General features: G+C 49.7%; 1 protein-coding gene across 1 annotated transcript in view; it reads left to right on the top strand.

Annotated features, from left to right (window-relative positions):
- The window catches only part of Rnft2 (ring finger protein, transmembrane 2), a 68,882-nt gene extending 46,066 nt beyond the window's left edge, over positions 1–22,816 (top strand). The window contains exons 8-11 of the mRNA XM_046446290.2: positions 10,252–10,401; positions 11,590–11,655; positions 11,810–11,911; positions 20,047–22,816. Coding sequence (XP_046302246.1) covers positions 10,252–10,401; positions 11,590–11,655; positions 11,810–11,911; positions 20,047–20,181 — 453 coding nt within the window. The 3' untranslated portion in view covers positions 20,182–22,816. The remainder of the gene's footprint in view (positions 1–10,251; positions 10,402–11,589; positions 11,656–11,809; positions 11,912–20,046) is intronic.

The following is a 22,816-nucleotide window of genomic DNA, read 5'->3' as shown; positions in this document are numbered from 1 at the left end:
GAAAATAAATGTAGTTTTCTGATCTGCAAAATGTTGGTAATAGTCCTAGCTTTGCTGTTCTTGTCAGGCCAGGAATGTTCTCAGCACAGCCACTCAGTGCTCTTTCCCCGCTTCCCTGATGTCCCCTGCACTCCTGGCAGTGTGTTGGGGTGAGCAGTTAAATGAGGGGCGATCTGCCAGCAAGTGAATCGAATCGTGAGGCCCTCTAATGGCGTCTCACCCGATCTCCTGTGACTGGGTTTGATGACTGAGCCTGGGGGAAGAGGGAGGAAGGGAGGATGTTAGTCCCCCCGTCACTGGGAAAGGGCCATTGTGGAGTAGGTATAGTGGAGTAGGAAGGTCCTGTAGGGTCTAGTGAACGTGGTCCCGTCCCCTCTCTGAGCCTTCTCTCCATATAATACGGTGTCTCGCGACAGTCACTTTGAACAGAAAGTGCCCGGCCAGCAAGGCCATCCTCACTGCTCCCACCAGGGCCAGGAGGAACGGGGGCAAAGGGGCAGGGGCCTGGGGCACAGCGAGCGAGAAGAACGCCAGTCCCTGTGCCACGCGGCCCTGGCCGGGTAACGGGGCAGATCCCTTCGCCCCCTGAGCCTCGCGGAGGTCGCTCCGCCGAGGCCAAGAGCCGCGGCCCGGGACCCGGCACCAGGGCGCCGGCGCGCACAGCCGGGAGGCCCGGGCGCGGGGCTGTGACCTCATCGGCCGGCGCCGTCCCGCGGGGCCATGAGATCATGAGATGCCGGCGCTCGCCGAGGAGTCGATTTGCTAGGAGCGCGGGGACAGCCGGCCGCCCGCCAGGGTGATCTCATCCGGGCCTGGGGGGAGGAGGCAGGCGGCCCGGCCCGCCTGCGCCGCCCAGAGGGGGATTGATGGCCGCCGCTGCCCGGTGACGTCACCCACAGCGCCCGTTGCCGGGCAACGCGCGCCGCCGGCCCCGCCCCTCGCTGGCCCCGCCCCCCGCCAGGCTCTAGACTCGTTCTTTTTCCTTTCTTCTTTCCCCCCTCGTTTTGCAGTGAAGTATGTGCTGTAAAGCTCTCTGACTACATGTGTATGCAGCCTCCCAGATAAAGGTATCCACTGCGCTGTCCAATAAGTAAATAGAAATTTAAGGCAAGCCACACAGGTCACTTGAAATGTTCCAGGAGACACATTAAGCAAAAAAGGAACAGGTGACATTCATTTTGATTTTTTTTAACTAACCCTAATAGGTTCAAAGTAGCTTCACCGTGTAATCTATTTAAAAACGTAACGAGGTATTTTACCTTTGTGTTGCTGCTTTTCTAACACTTTGGAATTCCCTGGGTAGTGGAGATTATCAGTACATCTCAGTTCTAAGTAGCCACATTGCCAGTGCTCAATGACCGCATGTGATGAGTGGACACTGTATTGGACTCTGCAGATGTAGAACATTTCCAGCACTCACCAGGCTCCTTTGTTCCAGCTTCCCCTCACCGAGGGCACCCATGGTTCTGAATCTTATCCACCCTCTTCAGTTCTCCATCTCTCTCTTTCCAAACCTTGTATCTTTTCTCTCTCTCTCTCTCTCCCTGCATCTTACTGATCTACTAGGGCCTTCACTTCCCTGTTTTTCACAGGGCTTAAAGCATTGGATAGGAAATCAGACAGGATTTAAATCCTGGCTCTACTGCTGTCTAGCAACTTGAGACCACATACCTCACCTCTTTGAGCCTGTTTGCTCGCCTGTTAACTGGTGCCAATAATAACAGTGTCCATCTCTTCCGGTGCTCAGAGTTTGGGGCCAGGATGCAGCCATTAAGTGTTCTACAGAGAAACTCTCAATGCCAGACTGTAAGCCAGCCAAGCCCTCTTGTTCTGTTCATTTCTCTCTTCTTCCTGGAGGGTTGTCATTGGTCTAGCCTCTGCCTCTCTATTCTTCCCTCCCTTGCCTCTGTGTTTGAGCTTCTCATCTGAGAAATGGAAATTGATTCTAACTACCCAGAAGAGCCATCTGATTGCAAATGGCCCATGGTATGTGCTTAATAGTTGCCTTCTTGCCATTCCCCTGCACCCTGCACCCTTCCTTCTCTCCTGGTCTGCATTGCTGGGTGCCATTGTATCGAGGCCTCTGACGCTTGTCGTTTCTCTATGCTTTTCTTCTGCTACAGCCCGTTTCCCCTTCTGTTTCTCTCTCCCTTCCTGCGCTCCTCCCTAGCAACCTTTCTTGTCAACGGTTCTTTCCATCAACACCTTCCCCCCCCCACCCCACCCCGTGCCACTCTTGGTCACACTGCTCAGAAGTGGTTCTGAGTCCCCAGTCCCCGCCCCAGCCTTCTCCGAATGGAGAAGACCTGCCGGTGCCCGCTGGCCCCTGCTGGTGGGATCAGCCTCTCCTCTCGCGCTGGGGCTGTTTTGTCCAGAGGGGCACTGTCAGCGATGGCCCCCCGCGCAGCCCCACAATTCCAACAGGCCCGCAGGCCGCCTTCCCAGGAAAACATTCCCGGAAAGCAAGCCTTTGTTTTGAGCCCCTCGCGCCAGCCCAGCCCAGCCCAGCCTGCCCATTTCGGGGCAGGAAGCGTGGCGGGTCCCCAGCGGCAATCGGGAGCTAAAGGAGCCGTCCAAGGGAAGGACAGCAACGAGGGAAAGTCTCCGTGGAGACCCAGGGACACTTCCGAGGGACCCCTCTGGCCCGGGAGGCTGGAAGCCTTGTTTTCCCCACATTCAAGGCAGGTCTGCCGCGGCCGCGCGCCAGCCTGGTCCAGCGGAGCTGTCCATCCTCCTTTGCCCGACACCCCTGACCTCAGGGACCCGCCCCGTCCTTCCTGGTAGGTCTGATGGGACTGTCAGTCACGGGTCCCGCCCACTGCATGGGGTGTGTGACCAGGACCCGCCAATCAGAGAACCTCATGACCAAATTTGGCTCAGAGTTGAGTTCCAAAGCAGAGGCTTGACTCCAAGGGCCATCCAAGCTGGCCGTTCAGTTTGACAAATGGGCCCAAGGAAAACACAGAAAATTCCCACTTTCTAAGGGGCTGCCATTTTCATGACAGATACAGGTTCATCCTGCCCTTTTAGCTGTGTCAGCTGGAGCAGGTTACCTAACCACTCTGGGCTTCCATCTTCTCATCTGTAAACTGGGAGTATCAATAGCACCTACTTGATCATGTGTGCCCACCAGTGATCATGATTGCCCGCCAGTGATCGTTGGTGCCCGACACATACATAACCTGATCAGAGTTCAGTCATCTTCATCGTCATCACCTACAGAGAGCTGGGTCCTGGGAGAAAGAGAAGGAAGAAAAGGAGTGACGGATCCATAGCAACAGACATGTGCACATTGTGTCATCTCCTGGGGTACCTGAAACCAGATCTGTCCCTGCCTCCCCAGTTTGTGACCTAATGCATTTCCTTCTTTGAAGGAAGCTAACTTCAAGTTAGCGTTCTGTCACAACCAAAACTGACCCGAGTATGGAAGCCCACAGTGTCAGAGCTGAGTCCACACCCCATCATCCAGAACAGAAGAACACTGAGACCCAGGGAGGAGAGAACAATTTGCCCAGGGTCACAGAGCCACTGAGAATGCACCCCTCACTCTCTGACTCCAAACGGTACTTTTAACGCTGTTTTTATATTATCAGCAATGACATAGAAAAATCAATTCTTTCCCACTCTGCCTTCTTGGGCCTCTGCCATTCCCTTTAAGCAGGCTTAATTCAGTTCATCTGAAGGATATTTTATACTTGCCAGACTGCTAGTGGTGCTACAGCCAGCGCTCACTGAGCCCTTACCACGTGCCAGGTGCTGAACTCAACGTTTCACAGGCATTAGCTCATTTATCCTCCCATGACCCCCAGGGGCTGGGGCCACCATCAGCCCCATATAACCAATGAGGAAAGGGAGGCATACACGGATGAAGTAACTCGCCCCAGGGAACTCAGTGAGAGGCAGAATCCAGCTTCAAACCCAAGCCATCTGATTCCAAAGTTCACGCCCCTCTCCCTGCTTGGAAAGGCAGAGTCGAGACTCGTACCCGCACCCAATACCACAGTCCTTCCTTCCTTCTACACTGCACATCCTTCCCAAGGTATTGTTTACCTAGCTGTGTGTCCTTGAACAAAGGACTTAACTTCTCTGTGTTTTATGCCCTTCAGTAAAATGGGGATAATAGAGTGATCGCTCTGATCTTATAAGTCCTTGTGAGGATTAAATGAATTGATACACAGTGCTTGTATTAACACCTGCCGGGGGGACCAGCCCTCCATGGTATTAGCTCCAGCTTACAGATGTAGGCACAGAGCCACACCAGTGCATTCAGCATATGTGCAGTGAGCACCCCTTTTGATGCCAAGCCCTCTTGCAGATTCTGCCGACAGAAATGACACTGCCAAAGGACACTGAGCCCCCACATTTTGGGATATAACAGTGAAACACAGACACTGTTCAGGGATGGATGCAATAGGAAATGAGACCAGCATGCAGAGTGGGAGGTGTCTGACAGATGTGGGGCATGTGCTCTACAGCCTGCACCTTATTTATTTTGGACCTGTTTTGTCTCATCTCTAAAATAAGGTGGTGACAACAGAATACCCACACGCCTGGATCACCACGAGGCTCAGCTCCAGCCGTGTCATGCATGGTGCCCTCCCTGTGAACTCATGTTTAGATTTGCTCCCTTATTTAATCCTATGATCACCCTGGTGAGTGGGATCCAGGTTGCAATGGCTCGTGAGAGCTCATGGTTAAATTTTCAGGAAATCTTCGAGCAGTTGTTAAACTCTTAGCACCTTAAAATTGGCCTTGTGGGAGTATTCACACCACAGATTGGCAAACACACAGATCAGGGCCTTTCCCCCTCCCCAGAGGGCTGGGTAGCCAGCACACCATGGTAGGCATGTGTGTGTGCATGTATATATATGTATTTAACCCCATGGATAGATGAAGAAACTGAGGTTCAGAGAAGTTCAATTATTGTCCCAAATCAACCAGTTTAGCAGGTGGCAGATCTGAGCTTGGAATCCCACATCCTAGGCCGCTAACCACTGTGCAGTCCTGTGTACCAAAAAGATTCGTCAACGGGCAAAACTTTATAAATATTCATTACTGAGCCTGATACAGAGGGGGACAAAAGGCTCAAGGCTTTCATTACTCCCCGTAAATTCCTCCCTGTGAAAGCAGCTAACAAGGATCTGATTAGGTCTCTTCTCTCTTCCTCTCCACCCCCATAATTTTTCCCATCATTTTTCCCATCTAGGTGCATTATTCTCAGAGCCCCCTCCTCTGTTCCTGTCTCTGTCTCCCGGCATCCCACTCTCCCTCATTACCACTGCCTTCTGCGCCAGCCTCTGTTGTTTCCGAGTTTCCCATTTCACTTCTGTCCCGCCCCCAGCCTGGCAGCGAGGAAGTCAAAATAGAATCCGCCTTCCCCACTCAACTGTTGCTGCCCCCCTGTTGGAATCCGAGCCCAGAACCTCTGCGCCCCAGCCAGGCTTGCAACAATTGCCACTGTTCCTCCCGCACGCACGGGTGACAGGCAGGCCAGACGGCTCACGCTCGGATAGCTTCCCTTGTTCTCTGACACCCCAGAGAAACCACATGTTCTGTTTGATGGTCGTCAGAAATAACACGCTTAAGAAACCTGGAATTATAAAACTGCTTAATTACGGAGAGATGGTTTCACTGGGATATGCCCAGTTTTCCCTGGTGGTTTGATATCTCTCTCTCTCAAAGTGGCCTACCCCACCCCACCAGCAGCTAATTGCTACTTTTAACATGGTGTCACATAGGCACTCACTCCCTTAATTTTATTTTCTGTGACATTGGTGCTTGCTTATAAAGTGGCATTCTCTCTTTGATGTTCCAAACTCTCCTTTGCCAGTGTTTCAGCTTTCCTTCGCTGTCGGCAAACTATAGGAAGTTGGCATAAGTAATGGGAGTGGAATCTTAAGCTTTGGAGGACCCTGGTTATTAAATGAGCACCTATTATGGGAATAGATGCTGGGGATATATCCAGAGCCAAAAATCCTTTCCTGTTCTGAGGAGAGGGGAGGAAGGGAGCTTCATTGGTTGGGAAAGAGAGAGGGGAGGAAAGGAAGAAAGAAAGAATGAATGTATGGACAGATGGGTGATTGGGTGGATGAGTGGTTGGGTGGATGGATGGATGGATGGATGGACGTTGGAGCTGCTGTGCCACTGTCCGTGTAAATGGATGGATGGATGGATGGGTGGTTGGTTGGATGAATGGATGGATGGGTGGATGGACAAATGAGTGGATGGATGGATGGATGGATGGATGGATGGATAAATGGATGGATGGATGGATGGATGGATAAATGAATGAACAGACAGATGATTAGGTGGATGCAAGGATACAATGAAAAAGAGGAGGGAGGAAAAGAAGAGAAAAGAAAGAATTCCCCAGAGGTGCACTGAATTCAGGGTGGAGTGGCCAACAGGTTAATGTTGGAAGTTAGGTGAGACTGGGTTGCTGGTCCAGGATCAGATGGAACAATCAGGAGGTGAGAGATCTTAGAAAAGAGCAATTTGGGAGAAATGGAGAATGCCTAGGGCAGCTGAAGTTGGGAATTCAGGAAAAGAAAGATCAAAACAGGAAAACAAAGTTCAAAGTGAGAGCTTGAGACCAACTCTCAGGCTGTGGAAGGGTCAGGCAGACATCGCCATCGTTGGAGCTGCTGTGCCACTGTCCGTGTAGAACAAACATGGTGGCCACCCACACCTATTCTCCCATCTCCACCTCCCACAACATCCCTCCAGGAATGTTGCTAGGGGAAAGGGGCTGGTGGGAGTCAGGAGGTGGGAAAGAAAGGCGCTTTGGGAAACTCTGACTTTCCAACAGAGAAGCAACCAGTTGCAAAGATAAAGACAAGTGGATCCCTTTCTTGGTCCTTGGTGTATCTGATACATCTTCCAGGGGTCCCCTCCTGAGTGACCTGTGCCCAGCCATCAAGATGGATCTAAAGAGGTAGATATAAAGCAACATGTTTTTATAATCTTTCCTCCTTTAATTTAAACAAACGGAAAAAAGCAGAAAAACAGAAAGATGAGTATTTTTTTTATGTTCACCATTTTTCCACTTGGAACTATAAAATAAGCATTTCCCCAGGTCAATAGATAACAGTTATCAGGTTGGTTCCTTTTCTTTTCTTTTTGGTACTGGGAATTGAACTCAGGGGCACTCAACCACTGAGCCACATCCCCAGCCCTATTTGGCATTTTATTTAGAGACAGGGTCTCACTGAGTTGCTTAGGGCCTCACTAAGTTGCTGAGGCTGGCTTTGAACTTGGGATCCTCCTGCCTCAGCCTCCTGAGCCACTGGGATGATGGGCGTGCCACCACCGTGCCCAGCAGGATGGTTTCTTTTTTTAACTTGTAATTTGAAATAACTTTAGATTTAGAAAAGTTCTAAAAGCTGTGCTGAGAGTGAAAGGAAAGTGACCACAACACTCGGAGCAACCAAAAGATCTTTATTGCAGCAGTACAACAAAGAGAAAGGAAAGAAGGAAAGAGAGAGAGAGAGAGAAAGAGAGAAAGAGCAAGAGAGAGAGGGAGAGAGAGGGGGGCCTGGCAGGAGGGAGTTTTTATAGCCCAAATCTAATGGGGCCTCTGGGTCTGCAAGCTGCCTTGTTGGCCCAAGGGGGGTTGAGTGCTCAGCCTTAAGCGGGACTTGACACAAACAGGTGATAAAGGACCAGATAGAGGGGGGTTTGAGTGCGTGGGCTATCTTGCAGTCAACATCTGTTCAGCCTGCCCTGCAGACAACACAGTTCAGCCTGCTCTGCACCCAACAGAGAGTCCAAGTGTCCTTCATCCAGCTTCCTCGAGTGTTAACGTCCAATGTAACCATGGAACAGTTAACCAAGCCAGAAAAATTGGCATCAGTCCTGTTACCGTTCACCAACCTGCACAACCTATCGAGATGCTGTCAGTTGCCTCGTGAGCGCCTTTTTTCCTGGTCCAGGATTGAGTCCAAGATCCCATGTGCATTTCTTAGTCTCCTATCTGACCATTTTTTGGTCTTTCCTTTGTCTTTGATCAGAGATGAATGTGAAGACGGTCGTGCAGTTCCTCTGTGGACTGTGCCTCATTTGAACTTGTCCCTTGTTCTCTGATGATTAGATGGAGGTTACATATTTTGGATGTGAGTCCCACAGAAGTGCGCCATGTTTTGCCTGCGCATCCTATCAGAGAGTTCAGGACGTCACTAGGACTATTTCCGGGGATATTAACCTTGACTCCTTGGTTAATGTGGTGTGTGGTGAGCGTGGTATGTGTTTGCTTTCTTTACTATAAAGCTGCTATTTTTCAGGATAATTTTTTTAATGACTGTCTGGTTTTCCATTATAGCTCTAATATAATCAGACCGACCATCCTTTTAAGCATTTTTGTTTGTGACTTTTTTGCCGTTGTTACAAAGAATGCTGTGGCAACCATTCCCCAGGGTATGTCTTTCCATGTTTCCTTAATTATTTTATCCATATAATTGCTGGAGCAAAAAATGACTCACATTTTGGGGGCTGGGGCTGTAGCTCAGTGGCAGAGCATTTGGCTAGCACGTGTGTGGCTCTGGGTTTGATCCTTAGCACCACATAAAAATAAACAAAATAAAGGCATGCTATCCATCTGCAAAAAAAAAGTTGTTTTTTTAAGTTACTTATACCAGGCACAGTGGCACATACCTGTCATCCCAGTGGCTCAAGTGGCTGAGACAGGAGGATCACAAGTTCAAAGCTAGGTTTAGCAAAAAGCAAGGTGCTAAGCAACTCAGTGAGACCCTGTCTCTAAATAAAATACAAAATAGAGCTGGGGATGTGGCTCAGTGGTTGAGGGCCCCTGAGTTCAAACCCCAGTACCTCCCCCCAAAAAAAGTTACTTACATTTTTAAGACTGTGGATGCCTGGGGTAGGGTTACATGCTTATTTTTATGTTTTTTTTTGTTACCAACTGTATTAAAATATAACTTAAATATATACAACAAGATGCATAGATTTCAGGCATATGTTTCTGTGAGTTGTAGCAAATGCACACACCGGTATCACCACCATCCCAATCAACACATAGGATATTTCTACTTTCCAAAATTCCTTGGTGCCTGCTGGGCATCCTCCCAACCCTCCCTCCAGGAAGCCATAGGTCTGACTTCTCTCACCCCAGGTGAGTGTTACCTCTTCTTGGACTTTATACAAACCAGAATTACAATATAGTCATTAATAGCTGTCTTCTTTAATTCAGCATAACGTCTATGAGATCCATCCACAGTGCGGCAGATATCAGCCATTTGTTGATTGTTACTGCCGAGCAGGACCCTATTGTATAAACATCGCCAGAATTTGTTTATCTGTTCTTCCGCTGATGGACGTTTGGGCTGTTTCCAGTTTGGGGATTTTTATGGACAGAGCTGCTGAGAACATTTGTGTACATTGGGGCTTAGTTTCCATTCCCCTTGGGCAGATGATACCTCAGGGCAGAATCAAAGGGCCGCAGGACAGGTGGACATTCACCTTCATTAGACACAACAGGGCGGGGTTCTTTTCAACTCCACTTTCTAGCACAAGCCACAGAAAGCTCCAGGGACTTATCAGTGAGCAAAGGGAAGAAAGGGGCTAGAACGGGAGGCCAGTCCCAGCGCCAGGTGCTTGTCCATTCATCTGCTTCGGTCCTCGGAGAAATTCCATAAGGTGGGCAATGGGATTCCCGTCCTGTAGGTGAGGACGCAGGCTCAGGAGCGTGTGGGAGGATGAGAGTCACACCCAGCCTGGTGGAGGCCCTACACCATCCATCGTGCCTCCTCAGCTGGCAGTGACAGGGACAAGCATCTCCTTGTCCCCAGCCTCCTCCTGGACTCACCTGCTCCCTTGGGACAGTCACCTGCAATGCCTCTGCCTCCACCAGCCCTCTAGGGTGGTCTGGGGGTGTGTGTGAGGGAGTGACCATCTCCTCGCATCAAGTGCTCAGCCCTCTAAGCTACAGCAAGAACCCAAGAGTGACCCCACTCCAGCCCTCGACCAGAAAAGTCTAGGGTTTCTCCCTCCCTGAAACCTGATCCTCAGTGCTTTGATCTTCTGGGCTGGTGGGTGTTGGGTGAGGACATCGGGCAGGGGCCAAGTCTCCCTGGCCATATCGGGCCCCATTAGAGCTGGCCTGAGTGCTTTCCAAAGCTGATTAATGGCCTGCCTGTGACCTGGAATGTCATTACTGCTGGGCCAGTTCCCCGCCACCCCCAGCTTGGTCCTCTGGGTTTTTATTGCTAATAATAATTGATGCTGTTTGTGTGGCTGCAGGGAAAGTTCTATCTGGTTATCGAGGAGCTGAGCCAGCTGTTCCGATCGCTGGTCCCCATCCAGCTGTGGTACAAATACATCATGGGGGACGACTCCTCCAACGGCTACTTCCTGGGAGGGGTCCTGATCGTTCTCTACAGTGTCTGCAAGGTGAGGTGGCCCCAGGGCTGCATTTCCTAGCCAGACCCGGGGGCCTGTTGGTGAGCCTGGAATGACAGAGTCATTTCTTTCATTTTTAAATTAAGGTAAAATTCACAACATCAAATTACCCTCTGAGGATCCCAGTGTGCGACTGTGCCATCCAGCAGATTCACAGTGGCAAGCCAGCCATGGTTCTACCTAGTTCTCTAAGATATTTCCTTCACCCCAAAAAGATATCCTGTACCTATTAAACAGCCATCCCTCCCACAGGCCCTCACACCCCCCGATGTGTGTCTCTGAATCTCTCTATTCTGGATGCTTCGTATACATGGAATCTTTCCATGCACCACCACCTTTCCTGTTTGGCTTCCCTCACTAAGCTTACCACAACTGAGGTACACTCACAGGAGAGCACATGTCACTCCCTATAATGGCTGAGTCCAGCCTAATTTCTTGCCTGGGAAGCTCACCATATGCTGCCTTTTCACACAGTCATCTTCACAACCACCAGCTTGCATCCTCTTTGGACTCCCATATTATAGGTGAGGAAACTGAGGCTTAAGGGAGATGCAGTTACTTGCCCACGGTCACTCAGAGCAAGCATCAAATCCAGGCAGGCTGTTTCCAAAGCCCCGAGCACTTCACCTCCTTGTCACTGAATTTCCTTTAACTCCTTATCTCAAAAACATTATCCCTCTCATCTTGCATGCCCTAATTCCTCAAATCAGAACACAGTACTTTTCATTATTAGTACAAATCAGGATTTTCCCCCTCCCCTAAAAACAAATACATTCTCTTGTTCTTTTGAAGCATTCTCTTTTTACTGCTTTAGCAGATCCTGGGAGAATGCATGCCTTCTATTTCCTTCTTCCCAGGGGACTAGCCACCCAACTGCGCAGTGTCAGTCAAGGGGGTCTATTCTGCTTGCTCGCTCGTGGATCAGTCGACTGGTAGTGGCTGAGTGGAGTGCTAGATGGGAAAAGATCATCCATCAGGCTTTGCCTGGACTCAAAAGAAGTGTGCTGTGATTGATTAGTGATGCCTGCTCTGGACTTGGGAGGGGAAGAAAGCTGTATGCGTGCCATTTATTTTCTGTGGTGGCTTAGGTAGCAGGGGAGACTGTGGGTCTCAGGAAGCAAGACAAAGGCCAAGCAAGTCTTGGACACTTTTCAGCCGTCATTCTTCTCTCCTTTTTAGTCATTTGATATCTGCGGCCGCGTGGGTGGAGTTAGGAAAGCCCTGAAGCTTCTCTGCACCTCCCAGGTGAGTTGGTCTCAGGTGGTCCTGACTAAGGTCATGGGAACTAGGAGCTGAAAACGAAAGCAGCCCCTTCTTACCCCCAGCTCTCACAGTGCTCCTGAGGGCCTCACTCTCACAAGGGACCATAACTGTTTTTCTTTCTCTCTTTCCTAAACAGAATTATGGGGTCCGAGCCACGGGGCAGCAGTGCACAGAAGCCGGTGACATATGTGCCATCTGCCAGGCTGAGTTCCGAGAACCTCTGATCCTCCTGTGCCAGGTGAGAGGGGTTCAGGTTGGGCCTAGGGGACTGGGGCTAAGGCACAGCAAGGTCCTGTCCCTGGAAAAACTGCCCCATGACCAAATCTCAGGGCTCTGGCTTGGGTCTTTGGGAGCAACCTTGTCAAGACCTGTGGCTCGTACCCTAACTGCCCAAGGCCTGTCAGATCCAGGTTTGAATCTCAGCTCTTCCTGTTTAGCTGACTGGCCTTGGGCAGGTGACTTCACCTCTCTGAGCCTCATGTCATTAGTAAAATGTAGAAATGCCAAATTCAGTGTGGTGTCATGTAAGAACAGTCCGAGTGTGAATCCTAGCACTATTCCCGTCTCCATCTGCCTCTCCCCCAGCCATGTATGAAATGAGCATAATGTTAATTATAATACCTACTTCAGGGAGCTGGCATCTAGTACACTGGTACAGTGCTTATCTAGCATGTGCAAGGTCCTGGGTTCAATTCCCAGCTGCAAAAAAATAATATTATACTACTAATAATAACTACTCCATCATGCTTTTATGATTCAATGAGATTATCTGTGGAAAGGACTAAGTTTTGATCTTTTAACCATAGAAGTTGGTAACATTATACTTCTTATTGTTGGTAATTATCAGCGTTTGTTTTCACTATTAGTTGAGAATCACCAAACCATGGTGGTAAATGCTGGTTAGCCCCTTTCAACTCTCAAGATGTGTCCGTCCTCCCTTCCCTGACATCAGGAGCCAGGTGTCAATTCAGCCAATGTGTATTGGGTCAAAGTGTCCTATCAGAAGGAGAGGCGAAGGGCATGCAGATTCTGTCCCCTTCTCTGGAAGCTCACAGTCTCCCTGGGGAGAGAGACACATACATAAATAACTATGAAACAAGGCAGGCGGTGATAAGTGCTGTGTAAGAGAGATTCATGCAGCGTCCCAGGGGACCCGGGCAGAGCGGTGAGTTCCAGGCTGGGGAGGCTTTTCGGAGGAGTCATGAAGCCTGGAGACCAGACGGACTGGAAAAGCAGATGGCCCGCCATCTTTCCCTCAAGGTGGGACAGGAGATGGGGTCTTCTTTTAGCACCAGCGAAAATGTTTCTGTTGTTTGCTGTTTGGGGATTGTAAAGGAATTTGTTTTTAATTTAACTTTTGATTTTGTTTCCGTGTAACTCAATAATGTGTTCGCATGAATCGAAATTCAAAAAAGAAGACCTAAAGAGTCGTGACAGCTAAATGCAATCTGGGACCTGGTTTGGATCCCAGATCAGAGAGAGGACATTGGAAAAGCTAGCTTTATAAAATCTGAATCGAGTTGGGGATTTAGTTGATAGTAATGTGCCAGTGTGGATTTCTTAGCTTTGACGAATGTACCACATCGATGCAAGAGATAATGTTTGGACAAACTAGGTGAGGGGGATACAGACATTTTCTATTCTGTCTTTGCAACTTTTCTGTAAGCCTAAATTTATCCAAAAATTGAGTTTATTTAAAAAATTTTTTTTTGCAATATATACAAAGGATGGTAATAGGCCACCTCCCCTGTCCCCCCATCTCTCTAATCCTCTGTCAACCTACACAAGCAACTACTGTTACCAAATTCTACTACTACTGTTACTGTTACCAACACAATATATGTGTTAGGTATATACATATTCACGCATACACACACACACATATATGCATACACAAACTCAGATACACACATGAATGTATCTTTTTTAAAAAAAAATGTTAAAGTGTATTCTACCCACTTGCCTTTTTACCTTGCAATTCTGTCTTAGGATCTCTCCTTACTCTGTGTTATAACTATATAACATGCCATTTTATGAATAAACCTAAATTTATTTAACCATTATTCTATCGATAGGCATTTAGTAGCTTTTATCTTCTATTATTACAGATATGGCTAGCTCAAAGATTCTGAAATGGGGAGATCAGTTCTAGCTACCTCACCGCGTCAGGTTGACTCAATGAGTTAATTCAAGTGAAATATCTAAAACTGTGCCTGGCACGTGGTCATGGTTGAATGCATACAGCTCTTAGGGACACACATTCCATTTCACAAGTGCATGAGCTCTTGGTAGGATAAATTCCTCGCGGTGGAATTCCCAGGTCGCAGGTACACAGTTTTGACAGGTATTGCTCAATTGCCCTCCATAAAGAGAGTATCCGCTTACACCTCCAGTGCAAAGTGTGACATGGCCTCTTGTTCCCTCCCGCCTCAAAACACAGCATTATCAAGCCTCTTGTGAGCTTTGCCAATCTGACAGGTGACAAACTCTATCTCAGCGATGATTTAATTTGCATCTCCCTAATTATGAGCGTGGTTGAGCATCTTTTCATATGCTTCGGCACCATCTGTACTTTCTTCTCAGTCGCCGGGTTTATTTGAACATGATGTCAAGGTGAAAGTCTTTCTTCTTTTCTGGCAATCTCTCTAAGCATCAGTCTGTTTGTCCTCCTTCTCATTCCTCTCCTGGTACCACCACACTCTTCCCACAGCTGGATTAGAAATTCTTGGGGGGTTCAGACAAGACCCCATTGTCCCAGACTAGGAGTGACAGCTATACCTAGTGGTGGTTGAAGACCACAAACATCATCAGGGCTGAACACATATCTCAGTCTCACCCTGTCACTAGGAGCTGAGCCTGGAAGGGCAGAGATGACTTGCATGGATCAGAGGGATTTGCTGACCTGTAAATGCACTGGATGTACAAACAAAGGAATGAATGACACAGCTTGGGTGTCACTTCATCCATAAAGTGTTCCTGAGTCACATTCTCAGCTATCTGGTCTGGTACATCCCTGGTCTGGTACATTTCCTTCATAGCACTTTTTTCCAGTGGCGAGCTAGATAATCCAGTGGATGACTGGTTGTGTAAGGTCTGTCTCTCTGTTGCCAAACTTCAAGCAGCTTGCAAGTGGAAACCATGGCTGTCTTGCTTAGCAACAGAGCCACAGTATGGACCAGTAAATATTGGATGGGTGGATGGATGGATGGATGGATGGATATGGGATGGGATGGATAGGCAGGTAGATGGATGGATTGGATGGACAGACAGATGGGATGGGATAAATGGGTGGACACACAGCTGGATAGGATGGTGACCAGGTGGACAAGTGGATGGGTGAGTGCAAAGGTGAGTGGGTAAAGGTATAAGTGGGTGAGTAGCTCCATGTATGGATAAAAACATGAACAGATGGGTAAATAGATAAGTATCCAATGTGTAAATGGGTGGATGAGAGGGTCAAAGGCAGCTGGATAGAGGTATAAGAGGGTGGGTGACTGCCTGTATGGACAGATAGATGGACAGATGGGTGATTGGATAAGTGAGAATCAGATGTGTAGATGGGTGGACGGGTGGATGGATGGAGGGGCAAATAAATGAGTGGGTGCATGAAGAACACTCTTAGCTACAGTAGCACCCTGTCTGTCCTTCAGAGAGTCATTAGTGAAACTCAGTGTGTCACTTTCTCAGCTGCCGCCCCATCCCCTGAGCTAGGGCCTGGGAAACAGATTGCCCACTGAACTAGTCAGGCAGACCCCAACACATCCAGAGGTTGGACCTCTGCTCAGACGTGTTTTAGTTTGTCTCTACAGTGTTTATGGCATATAGCCTCTCACCAGGCTACCAGGGAGCAGGGGCTAGGCATTTTGAACACAAAGTTGGAAACTTGGTTTGTTTAAAGGACTCCTTTGGCAAAGAGAAGAGTGAGCTGAGCGTGTGTTTGAGAAGAAACTGCTTTCCAACTCTTGGTCACTTTTGGCTTTTTTGAGTGTTGTATGTTATAAACATTCAACAAGAGAAGGGTGGATCCTATTAGTTTTGGACTTAAAAGGTGCTCCCATATGACACCCAGAGGCCTTAGCTATCTCAGTCCTCACGGATGCCCTGGAGGGAAAGAGTTCTGCTGTGTGACACAGGGGGAAACTCAGGCTCAGAAAGGCAAAGGGGTGCCCTTGCCTGAGATCTCATTGATCTCTGTGGCAGAACCCAGATTCCAATCCAGAACCCCTAAAGCCACCAGCTAGACCATTTCCTTGAGGCTGGGCCTCTGGCTTTGAGATGTCCTGAGGGCTGCATTAAAGAACCAGAGTGCTTTTTCTGGAAATCCTCGAGAATGCTGAGCTCTGCCCAGGCCAACCTGCATGTGGCCTCCTCAGAAAATGAATGGCTGAGCTGGGATTGGCAATGGCTCCTCCACCCATTCACTTCTGCATCAGGGGCTTTTGAGTGCCAACAGTATCCCAAGCATGATTGGATAGCCCCGAGCAACACATTTCACAGTGACACTAACTGTCCATGTCATCTGTCACTGGAGAATAAAAATGGTTGCCCCAGGTAACTTGTAGGTGTTTCTAGTTTTCTGTGACGGTATACATAATTACCTACAGGTTTTGAAAAGCAGAGCATGTTGTACCAATATTCAGTATTAGTGTTTAAGACTGTGTCTGAACATGGCAGGCCTGATTTGTATGATTAAAGGGGATCTGAGGTTACAGGTATATGTGTGTGTGTGTGTGTGTGTGTGTGTGTCCCCTTATGGGAGTGACCACATATTCAGTAACGTCTTCTTTCATAATCAAGCTCTTTAAACCTTTCTCCCTCCCCTTCTCTGTATGCACACTCTGAGGGATAGAACGCATAGGCAAGAATTTTTGATCGGGAGTGGGACATTTCTTTCGTCACTTACTGATTTCTGCAATACGGATGACCCCAAAACTTAGTGGCTTAAAGCTGCAAACATATATCATCATCATTTCCCAGGATCCAAATCCAGGCACGGCTTCACTGCCTCCTCCCCGTCAGGGTCTCTCAGGGGCTGCCATGGGTCATGGTCTCAGCCAGGGCCGTGGTCATTTTCTGGCTCAGCAGGGAGCAGCCGCTTCCAACTCCATCCTGCGGTTATTGGCAGGACTCTGCTCCTCGCGGGCCACGGGACTGGAGGCCCCCATTCTTCTCAGACTGTGGTGGCTGGAAGCCACCCCAAGTTCCTCGCCAAACTAGCTGCCTCAGAGCAAGCATGCGAGAAGCAGCAGAGAGTGTGCTAGTGTCGGAAGTGACTTCCAGTGACTTTGCTGTATTCTCCTGCTTAGAAGAGAGTCACGAGGTGCAGCCCTTACTTGAGGGAAGGGGGCTGCCGAAGGCAGTGGATGCCATAGAAATCGGACTCCCACCTGTCTGAAGTCGCATTCCAGCCCACTGTGCTGGAATGTGTGTGCCCTTGGGAACGACATGGCTTCCCTGAGTCTTTGTGACCTATCTGTTTGCTGCATGACGGGGCTGTGAAGTACACAGGAGGTCACTAGCAGTGCTTTGCATGGTGTCACAATTATGACCTGTACTCCTCACCTGCACCCAATCCCCTGCACCCAAGCCTGGCTGCTTCCTTCTTTCTCAGGGCACACCAACGATCAAGTGCCAGGTCAAGAGATGGCCCTCTGTTCCCACTCAACGTCTCTTTTCTCATGTAGGGCCTGGCTTCTGTGGTTGAGAGGGATCTTGTCCTCAGCCCCGCCGCCTTTTCCTGCCTACTCTGAGCCTTTGGGCAAAACACAGTCTGGGTGAGGACGGGGTGCTGGTCCAAGCCGAGGCCCTTCCTGCTACTCTTGACCCGGGAAACACAGGCAGGGGACCCATGACCATCCAGCGCTACCTGCCTTCCCCACTGACCCCTCCATTCCACACACCCTAACTGGGAAGGAGCCCCTCCCTCCCTCTGTAGGGCTCATCTCTCTCAGATGCAGAAGAAACTCAAGGTCACCCAGGTCCTGGGCAGTCCTGGCTATTGGAACTTCCTCAGCAGCAGATTCTGCCCTGCCTGATTCTCTGAGGAGTAAAGATCTTGAGTCCCTGGGGGCAGGGACTGGGTCTTCTCCAGCCTAGTGTCCCATGGGTCTCTCTCCTGATCTGAATTCAGTTCTCAGCAATACCAGTGGAGTCCCTGCTCTGCCCAAGTTTGGGAGTGGACAGGAGGAAGACAGTTATAGCTGTGCCACTCTCATGGAGAGGGTGGGGCAGATGCCGATGAAAAGCAATTAGAATGTGTGTTCAAAGTGTCGTGGGGGTACTACCTCCAAGAGTCCCTTTCAGGGAGTCTACAAGGTAAAAACTAGTTTTATAATAATATTAAGATATCATTTGCTTTCATCTCTCTAGAGCATACAGTGGGGTTTCCCAGAGGTTGTGATGACCCGTGATGAGGTCGTTGCTCTGGTAGAATGTGTACTTATGTCTGTATTCATAGGTTTTAAATATGACTCGATTTCTTTTTTTTTTTTTGCTACTGGGAATTGAACCTGGGGATGCTTTACCACTGAGCTACATCCTCAGTCCTTGTTATTTGTTTATTTTGAGACAAGATCTCAATAAGCTGCTGTTGGCCTCAAATTGCAATCTTGCTGCCTCAGCCTCCCAAGTCACTGGGATTATAGGTGTGCATCATCATGCTCAGCTCATTTTCTATTTTTAATACAGTAAATATAGACAGATTTAACTCACGTGAACAAAAGTTCTTTGAGACCATCAGTGATTTTTAAGAACCATATTTCACCACATAATCATTGCCACCACATTATGAGTATTCCGTGCACCCTGAGCATGCACCAAAGACATTTTAGTAATAAGTGATTGTTCAGTAATACACAGTATTAAGAAAAAGAAAAGCTTCACATAATGGTTGCACACCACCTTTTTGCAAAAAAAAAAAAAAAAAAAACGCGTAAAATCTGCAACAATTATGTGGTGAAATGCAGAATGTTTGGCCTTATGATTCAAGTATTTGAGTGTATAAAAATTAAAAGTGTGTAAAGCCAGTTGCTGAGACATGCCCCTTTTGTCCCAGCTACTGGGAATCTGAGGCTGGAGAATCCCTTGAGCCCAGGAGTTTGAGGGCAGCCTGGACAACACAAAAAGACCCCGTTTAAAAAAAAAAAAAATTGCTGAGCATGGTGGAGTATACCTGTAATCCCAGTGGCTCAGGAGGCTGAGGCAGGAGGTTTGCAAGTTCCAGGCCAGCCTCAACAATTTAGGCCCTAAGCAACTTAGTGAGACCCTGTCTCAAAATAGAAAATAAAAAGGGCTGGGGATGTGGCTCAGTGGTAAAGCACCCCTGTGTTCAATCCCAAGTACCAAAAAAAAAAAAAAAAGTGCAAGCCTCACTGAACATGTGTTGAATGAATGGGTGGAGCAACTGCCCACTCCGATGACTAGTCCCTGTTCCCTAATCCAACTGAGAACCTCCTGTGAACAGGGGAGTGTTGCAGCCTCCCACATCAGTACCTCTTTCCAGGGGAGCACATGTGTCCCTTCATTTAACAGATGTTTACTGAGCGTCCGAGCAGTCTGCTCTCAGAGTAAAACTGCTTCTGGACCCCAGAAAACCCCAATCTAGTGACAAGACAGACCTGTTTGCAGATAATTTCAGAAGCATATTTGCAGATCATTCCAGATTGTGGTGCAAGAGTGGAGGGTTGGGGTTGGAGAGACATGACGGAGCAGGGGAGTGTGATTGACAGAACCTTCCAGAATAAACAGGTCCGCTGCTTGTGCAAAGGCTATGAATTAACCTTGTATTGGAGGCCACATGGCCTGTCACTGACCTTGGATACCGAGGGTTGATGAGTCTGAAAGGGAGAGGGTGCTGCCATCGTACAGGGTCCTCAGAATGGTTCACAGGGCCCTGTAGAGCCTGCAGTCCCCATGAGCCCTTTGACCTCATCTCCCTCTCCCATTCTCCTGCCCCTCTGGCTTCACCACACTGTCCTTGCAGTTCCTCCAGCACGGGAGTCATATTCTGACCTCAGGACCTTTGCCCAGGCTATCTCCTTGCCAGGAGTGCTCTTCCCCTGTATATTACCAGGATTCACTCCTCATTTTCCTTCTAGATGGAACCCAGTGGTAGAGCACTTGCTGAGCATGCATGAGGTCCTGGGTCCCATCGCAAGCACCAAAAATTAAATAAAAAACCGATTTACCCAAATACCCATGGGTTGGTGAAGCTTCCCCAGGCCCCCTTCCCTCCCTTTCCATCCCCAGTGATTGGCCGACGTTTGGGGCGCCATGGTCTCCCCCACTGGAGCGCGAGCTTCAGGGGGGCATCAGGGGCTGTTTTTCTCACTGCTGCCCCTGGCTTCTCAGTCCTGCCAATTGCTGTCCCCACAGCACGTGTTCTGTGAGGAGTGCCTCTGCCTGTGGCTGGATCGTGAGCGCACCTGTCCCCTCTGCCGCTCGGTCGCCGTGGATACGCTGCGCTGCTGGAAGGACGGGGCCACCTCGGCGCACTTCCAGGTGTACTAGGGCCCAACGCGGAGGGCGTCCAGGCGGATGCCAAAGGGTCAGCGCTCCTGGGTCCAGCGCTGGGTGCTTACTGAGAAACGGCCTCCAGCACTCACCTCCTGCCTCCGCCTTCCACCACCTCCAGCCCCCGGAGCCGGGCTCCTGGCCTCCTCTCCTTCACATCCATCTTGTATCTGGTGGTATGTGTGGCCTTCCCCTCTAGAAGGGGGGCCTCCTGACTCAGACTCCGCCTCCACCAGGCAGGTCATCCAGCCCCCTCCAAGTCAAGGAGGCGGTGCTACCTGAAGCTCTCACCTGGTACCTCGTTGCTAGTACAAGATGCTGCCAGCGGGGGAGCACCCTGGAGGTCCCTGCTCCCCCTGCCCACAGCCCAGGCTGCAGATGGGTCACAGTGAAGTATTTTCACAATGCAAATGCCGAGCCCCACTATCTACCTGGATAGCTTCATGCACCAAGCACCTCTGTGTTCCCACAGTGTGGCGCATCCTGCTGGGGTGACTTCCAGTCATCCTCTCGACAGCCCTGGGATGGAGGAGCTCTTGGTCCCTGCCTTTGACAGGGACCAAGGCACAGAGCTTGGTGTGGTAACTTTCCCAGGGTCGTCCAGCTGACCAGGATGAACCCAGTGTCCAACACTGGCCCCGTGTGGCTTCAGAGCCTGCCCCGCAGCCAGCATGCTGACGCTGCAGGTGTGGGCCACCAGACCTGGTGTGTTAGAAGCACAAGAGGTGGCTTTGATGCCCCTCCCTGGTTAAGAATCAGCGGCCAGGTGGACAGGATGTTAGCCTCAGACCTTGCTGATCATGCAAATGGTGAGCACCAGCTCTGGAAGTCCTGCGGCTGGGTCCACGGCAAGACGTGGCCCTTAAAATTGCTCTTTTCCTTGACTGTGTCTGGGATGCCCAGTCCCACTTGGGCTTCAGAAAGAGTCAGCTGTGGCCCTGATGTGGGTACCACTGGCTCTCCCTCCATGATATCTCTCCTCCTCCTCCTCGTCTGTCCTCTCCCTCCCTTAAGTCTCAGGCCTCCACGGCTCCTGTGGACATCGTTCCCTCCCCTGGAAACCCTCCGAGCAGAAGGAACAATGCACAGTATGCACTTTTCCATGAGCTGCACGGAGCCCAGCGGCCATCCCTGTTCCAGAATCCCAATGAGAGCTGCTTGTCTATCTATGAAACTCTCCTGCCTTGGAATCCGGGATGAGATGGCGCAGGTGACCACGTAGAAGCCACTGGGATTTTTGCCCGCCCTGCCCCTCTCCGTTTTCTTGTCTCATTGTCAACCTCAGCACAACAGGCTGGCGCCAGCAGCATTACTAGGAAGGCGGACTGTGTGGCGAGTGAGCAGAGGAGCGTGCAAGGCCCGGGGGGATGGGGAGGCTCACGGCCACCTCCCCCACTAGATTCAGGACATTTGCCCCTGGGTGCCACCACACCAGGATGTCCTCCTTTGCTTGACATCTCGGGCTCCCAGCAAGACATCTCTGGCAGGCCAGCGTGGCATCTTTCAAGCCCTGTTACTATGGCGATGGCCAGGCTGCTAACAATCCCACTTGCCTGCAGAATCCAGTGGGAAGGGGAAGCAGGCTGAGAGGCTGCGGCGGCTCTGTTCTCTGTGCCTGGAGGGAGAACCCAAGGGAAGCCATGGGATCGTCTGCAAGTGGTTTTCATCAGAAAGATCTGCCTGCAGAAGCTGTCAGAAGCTCCAGAATTCGGAGCTGGGAAGATTTATTAAAGTGTCAGCACGGCATGGAGCCAAGGGAGTGGACAGCCTGTGGGGGGGGTCAGACCTGGAACCCTGACGGCAGACTCGACATGACTTTGGGAAGTCACTTTACTCCCCGTAGCCATGGCTAGGGTGACAAAATCTAGTGTGTTATCCTCCAGAACCACAGATACTAACTATCGATTACTGCATAGGTATTCACACTAATGGTTTTGCCAGTTATACTCCCCACACACACACACACACATTTTCTAACCTTCTACAAATAATGAGCCATGACTCTGACATTATAGAATGTCCCATGTGGGGGACCCTCCAGGCCAGGTGGGATGGTTTCATTTAGGATTTTATTTATTCATTCTCTACCCTCTGGGGGAACATCCCATCTGTAGGTTTTCTTTCGGGTCGGAGCATTTCACGGCTCTGGATGGCTACCGTGGTTAAGGCAGAATTTTCCAAATACCAGGCTACCTGAATTCTCCAACACCTATATAAATGCCGCCACGAGTCCTCGTGAAAAAGAACAAGGCCCCTCTCCTGCTCCCGGGCTGACGTGCAGCTCATTTGTTATATAGAGGATCAATCCAGTGTCGGATTCCCAGGATCCTGCTCCTAATATTTGATGATTCACTGACTCAAGTTCCATGAAGTCCTCAGGAATGATCCTGTTCATGTAAAAGGAACTTAGAATCATAAATGTGCAGGAATGAGAAAGGGGAGACTTTGGACCCGGATGTAACAAGTTCTCTGCCTTCAAAAGAGAAGCAGGTACCGAGCCCCGGGGACAGCCTGGCTGCTAAGGAAGAACTGTGAATCTAGTCCCAGAGTCACCTTTTGTTGTAGGACAAAATGCTGCCTTTGGTGTCTTTGTGTCTTCTTAAGTACCCTTCTGCCAATAAATCTCATTTGT

The sequence above is a fragment of the Marmota monax genome, unplaced genomic scaffold (genome assembly GCF_021218885.2).
Source record: "Marmota monax isolate L192 unplaced genomic scaffold, Marmota_monax_Labrador192_F-V1.1 WCK01_AAM20220418_F8-fsc00092, whole genome shotgun sequence".
In the NCBI taxonomy this organism is placed as follows: Eukaryota; Metazoa; Chordata; class Mammalia; order Rodentia; family Sciuridae; genus Marmota; species Marmota monax.
This window is presented reverse-complemented; position numbering and strand designations above follow the sequence as displayed.